General features: G+C 47.2%; 1 protein-coding gene and 1 pseudogene across 1 annotated transcript; one reads left to right on the top strand and one right to left on the bottom strand.

Moving 5' to 3' along the window:
• The first annotated feature begins 5275 nt into the window (after positions 1 to 5275).
• Positions 5276 to 5458, top strand: LOC126014961 (uncharacterized; annotated as a pseudogene).
• A 1056-nt stretch (positions 5459 to 6514) lies between these two features.
• Positions 6515 to 11902, bottom strand: CLEC3B (C-type lectin domain family 3 member B). The gene is made up of 3 exons (XM_049777417.1): positions 11778 to 11902; positions 8739 to 8837; positions 6515 to 6915 (listed from the first exon to the last, which is right to left on the bottom strand). Exons 1-3 carry the CDS (start codon positions 11884 to 11886, stop codon positions 6515 to 6517), a joined length of 609 nt encoding a protein of 202 aa, XP_049633374.1. The 5' UTR covers positions 11887 to 11902.
• Positions 11903 to 12182: the final 280 nt, after the last annotated feature.

Here is a 12182-nt window from a genome sequence, read left to right as displayed (position 1 = left end):
TGCCAAAGAGGCTGCTGGACCTTGCAGGAAGGAAATGCAATCCTGCCACCAGACCTCTGACTTCTGATTCCTGTCATTTGGGGATAATTTTTAGTTCAATTTATCAAATTTTATTTGAATGGGTAAATATGCCTACTGCCTACTGAAATATATAGATCTTTCCACTCAGTCCCTCCTTCCTGTTGCATCTGAGTTAGAGAGGACTCGGCTAGCTGCATCTGATAACAGCCAACCCTGAGATGCAGGGGGCTCCATTTAGATGGATGCACCAAGGAGAGAGGCTCAGAGGACTTATGGGATGTTGAGGATAGAACCTGAATTGGCCATATGCAAGGCAAATGTCCTACCTGTTGTGCTATTGCTCCAGCCCTCCCCTCTCTTTTTTAGTTTTTCGGGCCATACTCAGGGGTTACTCCTGGCTCTACTTTCAATAATCACTCCTGGCAGCCATAGGGGACTATATGTTCTCAATCCAGGGTTGAGAACAAGGGTTGGCTGCATTCAAGGCAAATGTGCTATGGATCCCGTCCCTACATCTCCTTTATTTATTTGCCTCTATAAACAAGAAGAAACTTTTTTTTCAACTTTTGGGCCACATGCAACAGTGCTCTGGGGTTACTCCTGGCTCTGGGTTCAGAAATCACTCCTGGCAGACTTGGGGGACCATATGGGATGCCAGGAATCAAATCCGGGTTTGTCCCAGGTCAGTCACAAGGCAAACACCCTACTGCTGTGCTATCACTCCGGCCCCTAGGAAGAAATATTTTTTTAAATCCTTTAATCACCCTCCATTTATAAAACATCAAAATTTTAAACAAAGACAGAATTCTGTCTCCAGCTTCAAGGCCTAAATGAAAGAGCACCTTAGGTTCTTCTTAAGTGATTTTCTTGCCCAAAGCGCCACCTGCTGCTCAAAGCAGGCAAGGTTGCCCGTGTCAGCGCCTCATTGGCAAAGGCCACGCTCATGCACACAGAGACATTGCGCCCCCTCTTGTGGATTTCTCTAACTACAGAAATTTGCAAAAAATGCCTGGCCACTTAGATCCTACCAGATGACTAAAAGACCCCAAAATTCTGAATGCAAAAGACCCAGAATTGCATCATCTGTATTTGGATGGAAGTTTAGCTTTCTGCTTGCCACGGTCATCCTAAACAACATCTTTATGAGCCTCCTTTCTTGCACCTGTTTTGACTTTTATTACTCTCAGTAGTGTGTGAATTCTATCAGATGAATTCTATGAACAAACTGCAGACGGTTGAGCCTTGACGCCAGCACATTTTTCATTACAAGCCATTTCCTCCTGTCCACTCCATCCCCAAAAATAGGATCCAATTCATCAGTTGACAGAGAAACTGCTGCAGGATTCCAGATGGGTGGGGCTATTCTGCACCTAGTAAGGAAGACTTCCAAGGGAGGTTCAGGAACTAGAGGGACTGGGGGTGAGGGTCAGGGGGTCCTTGATTTCTCTTGATTTCAGGAACTCACAGCACAGGAGTGGTGAGAAAGGTGACACCCCACAAATAAGACATGACATACATGTTGTTTTCAAGGGAAGTCACTGATGGTCCCGAGCCCTCAGCTTCCTTGTCTACAAAATGGGAGTGGGGCCAGAGAGATAGCATTGAGGTAAGACGTTTTGCCTTGCATGCAGAAGGACAGTGGTTCGAATCCCAGCATCCCAGATAGTCCCCTGAGCCTGCCAAGAGCGATTTCTGAGCATAGAGCCAGGAGTAAACCCTGAGCGATGGCCGGGTGTGACTCAAAAACAAAAACAAAAAAAAAAATAAAACAAAAAAAAAGGAGTAACAGCACATCTTGTCTTAGGTGAGAAATTGGAAGAAACCATCAGCAGGCAGATTTCTGTGCACTCCACCAATATCCACCACTATCACATGGAACTTTAAGCCTATCCCCCAGAGTGTGCTGGGGGAAAGAGAATGAAGAGCCTTCCATGGGCAGTATCAATTCCACCCACCCACCCACCCATCCCCAGTTCCAGCTGGCCCTCAGGAGCCCTGACACAGGAGCTGCAACAGATGGATTAGAAGTTGAATTTCGGGGCCCGGAGAGATAGCACAGAGGCGTTTGCCTTGCAAGCAGCCGATCCAGGACCAAAGGTGGTTGGTTCGAATCCCCGGTGTCCCATATGGTCCCCCGTGCCTGCCAGGAGCATATTTCTGAGCAGGACACAGCCAGGGAGTAACCCCTGAGCACTGCCGGGTGTGACCCAAAAACCAAAAAAAAAAAAAAAAAAAAAAAGAAGTTGAATTTTCAGGGACCAAAGCAATAGTACAGTGAACAGGCTCCTTGCCTTATACAGCTTATCAAGGTTTAGTCCCCAGCACCTCTTATGGTCTACCAAATTCACTATGAGGTGAATGTAGAGCCTGAATGCAAAGCCCTGAGCACTTCCTGGTGTGGGCACAAAAACAAAAATAAACAAAAGAATCTAAATTGTGCCCCTCAGGATCTGGGAGGAGGTGGCCACTTTACAGCACATAAAAGTGAGATCTCTTTCCTCTAAAATTAGGCACAAGCCTAGGTAGTACTCAGAAGTACTTTCCATAGCAATTAGGCAAGAAAAAACTTACCAAGAGCATCCAGAAAGGAGTCAAGTTTGCACTATTTGTGGATGACACAGCAACTGTACCTCAGAAAATCAGGCACCTTAGAATCATTTTAAACTAAATTGGTGAAAGACTTATACATAGAAAACTACATAACACTACTTAAAGAAGTTGAAGAGGACAGAGGAAATGGAAAACGCAAGAAGCCTGCTCAGAGATGAGGAAGATTACTATCATAAAATGTCAATAATCTCCAAAACACTGTACAGATTCAATGTCAGTCTCTATAAGGACACCCCATGGCATTTTTCAGGTGTAGATCAAACAATCCTGAATTTCACATGGAACAGTGGCCCCACCCTCCACCCTTTGAATAGCAAAAGCAATCCTAGGGGGTAGAAAAGATGAAAGGCATCACTTTCCCAACTTCAAGCTCTACTTCAAAGCAGTAGAAATTAAAACTGTGGTACTGGAGCAAGCTACAGACTCTCATATCAATGGAATAGAATTGAAAAACCTAAGACAGACTTGCAAGTAATAGTCAGTAAATCTTTGATAAAGGAACAAAACATATAAAGTGGAGCAAGGAAAGCTTCTTCAATAACTGGTGTTGGGAAAACTGGTTGCCCACATGCAAAAAAATAATAATAATAATGAAGTCAGACCTCTTTCTAATGCCATGCACAAAAGTCAAATCAAAACGCATTAAAGACCTTGGTATCAGACCAGAATCCATTACATACGTAAAAGAAAATATTGGCAGAATTCTCTGTGACATTGAAGATAATCATCTTTAAGGATGAGCCATCACTGATCAAGCCAGTGGAAACAATGATAATGGGACTATATTAAAAGATGCTTCTACACCTCAAAAGAAACGATGACTTTGGAAGCCAAAATGTAGGGTAGGGTGTTCACCTTGCATACAGACAACTCAGATTTGATCCCCAGCTTCCCATATGGTCCCCGAAGCACCACCAGGAGTGATTCCTGAGTGCAGAGCCAGGAGTAACCTCTGGGTGAGGTCCCAAAATAAAATAAAACCAACTTTAAAAAACGATCAAGACAGGCAACAAATACTATACATTTTAGGATTTAGTTTTTGGGAAAACTTTTTGCCTACCACTCATCCAATAAAGGGTTAATATCTAAAATATATGAAACACAGGTAGGATACTACAAGAAAAAATTCAACACTATCAAAAAAAAAATGGGAAAAGGGGGGCCAGAGAGATAGCATGCAAGTAAGGTGTTTGCCTTTCATGCAGAAGGTCATTGGTTCGAATCCCGGCATCCTATATGGTCCCCTGTGCCTGCCAGAGGCGATTTCTGAGCGTAGAGCCAGGAGTAACCCTTGAGTGCTGCCGGGTGTGACCCCTCCAAAAATTAAAATGGGAAAAGAGAGGAACAGAAAGTGCCTCACAGAGGAAATAGAAATGGCAAAAGGCACATGAAAAAAAGCTCAACATTACTAATCAGTAGGGAAATACAAATTAAAATAGCAAATAAACTACCATCCCATTTCACAGAGATGGCACTCATCAACAAATACAACAATGAATACAGAATGATCTCTCATATGTGTGTGGGATATAAAGACACATCATAAAGAAATAACAAAGCTCATAAGGCAATACAATGAAGAGCAAGAGGGGCCAGAGTGATAGCACAGTGGTAAGATGTTTGCCTTGCACATTGCTGACCCAGGACGGACCCGGATTCTATTCCCGGCATCCCACAGGGTTTCCTGAGCCTCCCAAGAACAATTTCTGAGCAAAGAGCCAGGAGTAACCCCTGAGTACTGACGAATGTGACTCAAAAACTTAAATAAATAAATGTTTAAAAAAAAGAATGAAGAGAGGGGCTGGAGAGATAGCATGGAGGTAAGGTGTTTGCCTTTCATGCAAGAGGTCATCGGTTCGAATCCCAGCGTCCCATATGGTCCCCCGTGCCTGCCAGGAGCAATTTCTGAGCATGGAGCCAGGAGTAACCCCTGAGCACTGCCGGGTGTGACCCAAAAAAAACCACAAAAAAAAAAAAAAAAAAAAAGAATGAAGAGTAAGAGAACTATCAGAAGGAAGCTTGTCACTGGGTTGGAGGTAGGGGATGGGGCATAAATGAAGGAAACCCTAAGACAGTGATCCTAGGCAGGCTGGGGGATGGGTTATTGGTGGAGGAAAGTAAACTCTGCTGAAGAAATTGATGTGGGAACATTCATTGCATGCCTGAAATTTAATAATAAATAACTGTAACTAATTCATGGTGATGGGGGAGGAGGAATAAGTGACATCTATAGAAAAACACCCAGAAATGGATGTGCTCATTTGTGCTCAGGTTTATGGATTTCTGGACAGCACTGAGTTCACTCATGTTGGTGACCTGCTTTAGGATAGGCGCCCAGGACTCAAAATGTAAGGTTTTCGGGGCCAGAGAGATAGCATGGAGGTAATGCATTTGCCTTGCATACAGAAGCTCGGTGGTTCGAATCTCGGCATCCCATATGGTTCCCTGAGCCTGCCAGGAGCGATTTCTGAGCATAGAGCCAGGAGTAACCCCCGAGCGCTGCCAGGTGTGACCAAAAAAAAAAAAAAAAAGAAGGTTTTCAGCAAACTTATGAAAAGATATAGTAGAGCCATGAAAATGTTGGTGTTTGGAGGTGAGAGGGTCACATACACTCTTGCAACTTCTCTGTAAGAAAGAATTCAGTAAGACTGTACTTTCAGGGATCATTTCTATACTATGTGACTAGAGAAGTTTCTCTGATCATGTAGAGCACCCGAAGCCACGAGGAGGAGCCAGAGCGTCCTCTCCTGAGACTGCCTCTTGCCATTGATCATTGTCCTTCCCTTCCTTTGGAAGGGATAGAGGGAGAGAATGCAGTCTGAGTGGGAAAGAAAGAAAAGAAAAGGAAAGAAAGAAAGAAAGAAAGAAAGAAAGAAAGAAAGAAAGAAAGAAAGAAAGAAAGAAAGAAAGAAAGAAAGAAAGAAATAAAGAAAGAAATAAAGAAACAAATAAAGAAAGAAAGAAAGAAAGAAAGAAAGAAAGAAAGAAAGAAAGAAAGAGAAAGAAAGAAAGAAAGAAAGAAAGAAGGAAGGAAAGAAAGAAAGAGAGAAAGAAAAGGAAAGAAGAAAGAAAGAAAGAAAGAAAGAAAGAAAGAAAGAAAGAAAGAAAAAGAAAGAAAGAAAGAAAGAGAAAGAGAGATAAAGAGAGAGAAAGAGAAAGAAAGGAAGAAAGAAAGAGAGAAAGAGAGAGAAAGGAAGGAAGGAAGGAAGGAAAGAAGGAAGGAAGGAAGGAAGGAAGGAAGGAAGGAAGGAAGGAAGGAAGGAAGGAAGGAAGGAAGGAAGGAAGGAAGGAAGGAAGGAAGGAAGGAAGGAAGGAAGAATTCAGTGGTAGCACTGACAGGGCATTTGTCTTGCATGCAAACAACTGGGAAGGGACCTGGGTTGGATTCCCAGCATCCCATGTGGTCCCCTGAACCTGCCAGGAGCTATTTCTGAGCGAAGAGCAAATTGTAGCCCCTGACTGCCACTTGGTGTGACCCAAAAACAACAACAAAACAAAAGAAAAGGAAAGAACTCAGATGAAAAGGAAAAGAGGGACAGCTGAGCAGTGGTCTTATCTCCCCGTGTTCTCTTTCTGCCTATCCCCAGTCTTCCTTACAGAGGACCCGCCATGCTGTGCCCTGCTTGGGCTTTCCCTATGTACCCTGAAGCTTTGGGGCACCCACATACCCCGCACAACCCACCCACCACACACACACACACACACACACACACACACACACACACACACACACACACACAGAGCACACCCACCCTCCATCAAGCCTCACCAAATTTATTTGCAAAAAAAGCAGCTCCAAGGCCACCAGGGATCCTGCCCAGCCCACCCCTTATCCTCCCAAGGCTTCCTTGAGGTCCCCCCCAAGCCCCACCCGTGAGCCCCCCTAGACGATGGCAAACTGGCAAACATAAGGCAGCTTGTCCCTGCAGCGTTTGTCGAACCACCTGCCGCTGGACACAGCTGCTAGAGCTGCACAGTTCTCTGCCTTGCCCCCATCGGGCTGAGCCGTGATCTCTGTCTCCCAGTTCTTGAAGGCCAGGGGGGCCCCGGTCATGTCCACCCAGGCACCCTCGACTGCCAGGTCGTTGAGGCCCAGCCACACTTCAGCCGTGGCACCTACACTCTGGCGCACGTAGTCATGCAGTGCGTCATTCTCCGAGCCCGAGTGGGGGGCGCTCAGGGTGCCCCCCAGAGAGATGCAATCCTCGCTGGCCTCGTGGAAGGTCTTGGGCGATGGGAAGGACAGGAAGCACTTGCGGTGCACCTTGGTGCCTTTCAGGCAGACTGTGTGCGAAGGGGAAGAAATGGAGACATGGCCATGAATGTTGGTCTCTGGGTTCCCCAACCCTGTTCAGTGCTGCCAGGCCTAGGACCAAGTGGCCACCCCTATACCCCCCCAAATTTTGGATGCTGGGCAGAACCCAGACTCCCAACCAAGAGGAGGAGGAGGTATTCCTGTTGCTGGCATTAGATCATTTCTGCACCAGCTCACTCAATCACATCCTTTCTCTGGGTATCCACAATGGTTACGGATTCGGAAGTTAGGGGGCAAAGGCCCTTTGGTTCTTTTGTTTTGTTTTGTTTTTGTTTGTTTTCTGGGTCACACCCGGCTACACTCAGGGGTTACTCCTGGCTCTGCACTCAGAAATCACTCCTGGCAGGCATGGGACAACATGGGTTTGCAGAGATTCGAACCATCGTCATCCTGGGTTGGTTGATGCAAGGCAAATGCCGTACCGCTGTGCTATCTTTCAGCCCCCAGGAATGATTTTTGAGTGTGGCGCCATGAATAACCCCTGAGCAATGCCATGTGTGGCCTAAAAACCAAAGAAGTGAGAGACGGGCCAGAGCAACCCAGGTTCAATCCCCGGCATCCTATATGTTCCCCTGAACCTGCCAGGAGCAACTTCTGAGCCCAGAGCCAGGAGTGACCCCTGAGTGCCACCACTGGGGGTGACCCAAAAAATCAAAACAAAAAATAAGAGAGAGAAAAACAAAGATGTGTGTGAGAGAGAGGGGGGAGAGAGGGAGAGGGAGAGAGAAAGATATGTGCCAAAGCTCCCAGAAAACACAGCTTTGTTGCATCCCCTCCACCCACCTCTCTGAGCTGCAGAAGGATACCACTCTATGGGGTGGAAAGGATCTTTTCTGTGGAGTTTAAGCATATGTGAGCCACAGTGAAGTGGGAGAGAAGACCCCAGCAGCTCATAGACAGACCCTGCCTGCACCCCAGCCTCACTTCATGCTAATTTTAAATGTCTATGTCCACCTGCTCAGTGTAGACTGACCAAAAACCATTTCCCTGGAAATGGCAAGACAGGGCGGCTGGCTGCCTTCAGACCTACCAGAACCAAAGGGCTTCATCTTTCCCATCTTTAAAAATGAGGGAGGGACCAGAGAGATACCATGAAGGTAAGGTATTTGCCTTGCATGTGGAAGGTTGGTGGTTTGAATCCCAGCATCCCATATGGTCCCCTGAGCCTACCAGGAGCGATTTCTGAGCATAGAGCCAGGAGTAACCTCTGAGAGCTGCTGGGTGTGACCCAAAAGACAAACCAAAAAAAATGGGGGTGATATGAGCCTGAGAGATAGCACAGTGGTAGGGCATTTGCCTTGCATGCTTCCAACCTGGGACAGACCCAGGTTCAATCCCTGGCATCATATATGGTCCCTTGATCCTGTCAGGAGTGATTTCTGAGCTCAGAGCCAGGAGTAACCCCTGAGCACAGCTGGGCATGGTCCAAAAATCAAAAAAAGAAACTGGGGGTGATATAGCCTTCCTTAGCTAAACAGAGCCAACTAGGAGATAGATATAGCTTTAGCCAAGCAGCTAGCCCAGAGCGGGAACTAAAGTGCCTCCACGGGCTATGGGTACTGATGAAAGAGAATCCTGGGAAGCAGCAGGGGTCCAGTTTCCAAGGAATGTGGGGGAGGCCAGGATGCCTGTCAGATCTCCCCAGGAGAGTTCAGTTTTCCTGGTGGATGGACCTGCAAGACTCATCTTCTGAAGTCCAGCTGGTGGCCTGGGTGTACCACACTGTTACCCCAGTTTAGCCTCAGGTACTCACCATCTGCATGTATGCCCCAGCCCAGTCATACAAGCTCACCTGTCTGCAGTGCCTGTTGCTCCTTCAACAGTGTCACCTCCTCTGCAAGACCATCCAGTCGGCTCCGGAGCTCTTCAAACATCTTGGGACTCACAAGTTCTGGGGTAGAGGCAGAAGGCAATAGGTGGCAAAGTGACACAGGGACAAGGAAACACTGCCCTTGGTGTCATTCCCCAATTACCTTCTGTGTGTGTGTGGGGGGGGGAAATCATCTTTCATTCTCTCATCTCTCACACTTGCCTCTTCTAGAGAAGGTCTGAACTGCTTTGGTTTAGGACTTATTACAGTGGATCAAGTGGAATGGGGTTGGCAAGGCAGCTTAGTGGGGTGGTGCAGTGACCCCAATCATCCATTCAACTCTTTTTGTTTGTTTGGGTTTCGTTTTGAATTTTTTGTTTTGTTCTGGCTTAGTTTGGGGGCCACACACCCAATGATGCTTAAGGGTTACTCCTGGCTCTGCACTCAGGACTTTCTCCTGGCAGTGCTCTGGAAACCATATGGAATGCTAGGGATTCAATCAGGCTCAGGTGCCCCCAGCTAGCCACCTCTTGATTCTGAGCTCACTTGGGAACCTGAGACAAATCGCTCAGATTTCTGGCTCTATTTCCACATTTATTAAATGGTGTGACAATCTCCTCAGAGGACTCTGGAGAAGATTAAAATGAAGATCAGGAGGGCTGGAGCAGTGGCACAAGCAATAAAGCATCTGCCTTGCCCACGCTAGCCTAGGACAGACCAAGGTTTGATCCCCCGGTGTCCCATAGGGTCCCCCAAGCCAGGAGCGACTTCTGAGCATATAGTCAGGAGTAACCCCTGAGCATCACCGGGTGTGGCCCCAAAACCAAAATAAATAAATAAAATAAAATAAAGATCAGGATACAGAGAGGAAATCCTTTGTCTTGTGTGCAACTAACTCCAGTTTGATCATAACCCCCCCAGGAGTGTTCTTTCAGCATGAGCCAGAAGAAAACCCTGAGCATCACTCGATGTGACCCCCAAATGTGACCCCAAACCTCCCCCCAAAAGTCACACAAGTAACCAGCACTTGGGTCCTAATATGACCTGAGGAGTGGAATTTTCACTCTCCCATCACAGACAGGAAATTGAGGCAGAAGCCACTTGTCTAAGATGGCAGAGAATGTCTGAGCTTAGGGCCCCACTATCCTGGCCTTGGACAAGACAGTGCTGCTCTTCTACAAGTCATGAGTGTTTCTAGAACAAATGTTGGCATGGCAGCCATTCTGTGCCAAGTAAACTGAGTTTGTAGGGTTTTTTCTCTCAGCACCCACCAGTACATCCTGCCACACACAGAGTGTCTCTGAGGCAACTGATGTATCTCTATGACTTCCACTTGTTCTAGTGTGAAGCCAATGATTCCTTTCCAAAGCCTCAGGAAAGAGGCCTGGAGGCACCCTTGCCTTGGCTGCTCAGGGTGGGTGTAACTTGCTTTGGCTCCCTGCTTTAATTCACACTGTCATCGCCTGGAACTCTGCTGACCAGAGCAAGCCTGAAGGGTGCAGCCCAGCTCATTTCCATGACATTTCACTGATGTTGTCTCAACAACGCCTGGAATGACCTCACTGCTGGCAGAACTCCAGGACGGGCCTTCCTGCAGCCAAGGCCACCCCCAGACCCTCGGGGAAGGGGGGATGATCAGAGAGTGAAGCTGTTTCCATGATTTGGTTTGGAATTCTTTATTTCCTCTGGGCTCTGAGGCACTATAAATGCAAAACTTCATTCCTTATTTCTTCTTTCCTGCACAGTGACCATGTCCGCATGGGCCAGACACAAAGACTAGAGCACCAAGCATTTTTATATTGTTAACTCCTCAAGCCTCTCTTGGAGCAAATGCCACTGTCCCTGGAGAAGCTTCGGGGTTCAGAATTATAAAGCAGAGGGACTGGAGTGATAGCACAACTGTAGGGCATTTGTTTTGCATGCTGTAGACCTGAGATGGACCCAGGTTCGATCCCCAGCATCCCATATGGTCCTCTGTGCCTGCCAGGAGCAATTTTTGAATTCAGAGCTAGAAGTAACCTCTGAGCGCTGCCGGGTGTGGCCCCCAAACCAGAAAACTAACCAAACAACAACAACAACAACAAAGAAATTATAAAGCAGAGCCCATCAGTACAGATGAGAATGAACATTTCCAAATTGCAGGCAAAAGATTTCTTGGAGCTGGAGAAATAATATAGTGGATAAGGCACTTGCCATGCATATGTCTGATGCAGGTTTGATCTCTGGCACCCCAGGACTGATTTCTGAACGCAGTTGGGAATATCACTACCACCACCACTCACCCCCCCAAAAAAATCTTCGTGGTTAAGCCACTTCCCTTTCACATTATTTCGAGCTTGCAAGGGTCAAATCCTAGGACCAACTACAGATGGACTATAGTCCCCTGAGGAGTGGATGCTGAGCATTGCTGAGTGGGCCCCCCATCTCAAATACAATACGTTTTTGGAAGAGATAGATAGTATTGCAGGTAAGGTACACATGGCCAATTCGAGTTCAATCCTTGTTACCCCATATGGTCCCCAGAATCTACCAGGTGTGATTCCTGAGTACAGAACTAGGAGTAAGCCTTGAGCACTACCAAGTATTTCCCCCCCCCCCAAAGAAAACCCTAAATTTTCTTTCTTCAAAATATTGGGGTGGGCAGGAGCAAAGGTATGGCCAGATCTTTTTTTGTTTTCTTTTGTTTTGTTTGGGGGCCATACCTGGCAGCTCTCAGGGATTACTCCTGGCTCTGTGCTCAGAAATTGCTCCAGGAGCACTCAGGGGACCATATGAGATGCCAAGGATCAAACCCGAGTCTGTCCTGAGCCAGCAGTGTGCAAGCCAAAAGCCAAAAGCCAGTGTGCTATCTCTCTGGTCCCATATGACCAGATCTTTATAGCTGACAAGCAATCCAGCCCCTCCAGAGCTCCAAAGTGACAGACAGTCCCCAGGGTCTCTACAAGAGTTCCCTGAAATCACCATGAGGGTTGAAGACCAGCAGAAAAAGGGATAACCAGTGGGCTCCCATCCCACTCTTACCTTTTTTGGTGTTCACTGCCTTCTTGGGCCTGGGAGTGGGGGCCTCAGTGGTGACTTGGCTGAGGAGGGAGAAGAGGCAGAGAAGCAGGTAGGGTCCCCACAGCTCCATGTCGGAAAGCAGCGGCAGTGGCAGCCCAGCCAAGTCTAAAGCCTGGGGACCAATGTCTGGGAATCAACCCAGCCTCGCTGAGGGCGTGCATAGACCCAGCCTGCCAAGGGGAGGAACGTGGACCACACCACCTCATCTTCCCTGAGAACACCGCCCGGTCCCATCGGCCTGGCCTGCCTTCTAGCAGGGAGCCAAGAAGTCTTCTCTTTTGTTTTTTTCAAAAGCAAGAAGAGATTCACTTCCCTCAGCCTCCTGGAAAGCCCTGTAACTCTTTCTCTCAGCTTTGTGGCTGCTTC

This window comes from Suncus etruscus, chromosome 7 (genome assembly GCF_024139225.1).
Source record: "Suncus etruscus isolate mSunEtr1 chromosome 7, mSunEtr1.pri.cur, whole genome shotgun sequence".
Lineage (NCBI taxonomy): Eukaryota > Metazoa > Chordata > Mammalia > Eulipotyphla > Soricidae > Suncus > Suncus etruscus.
The sequence above is the reverse complement of the archived record's forward strand: the minus strand, read 5'-3'. Positions and strand labels throughout refer to the sequence as shown.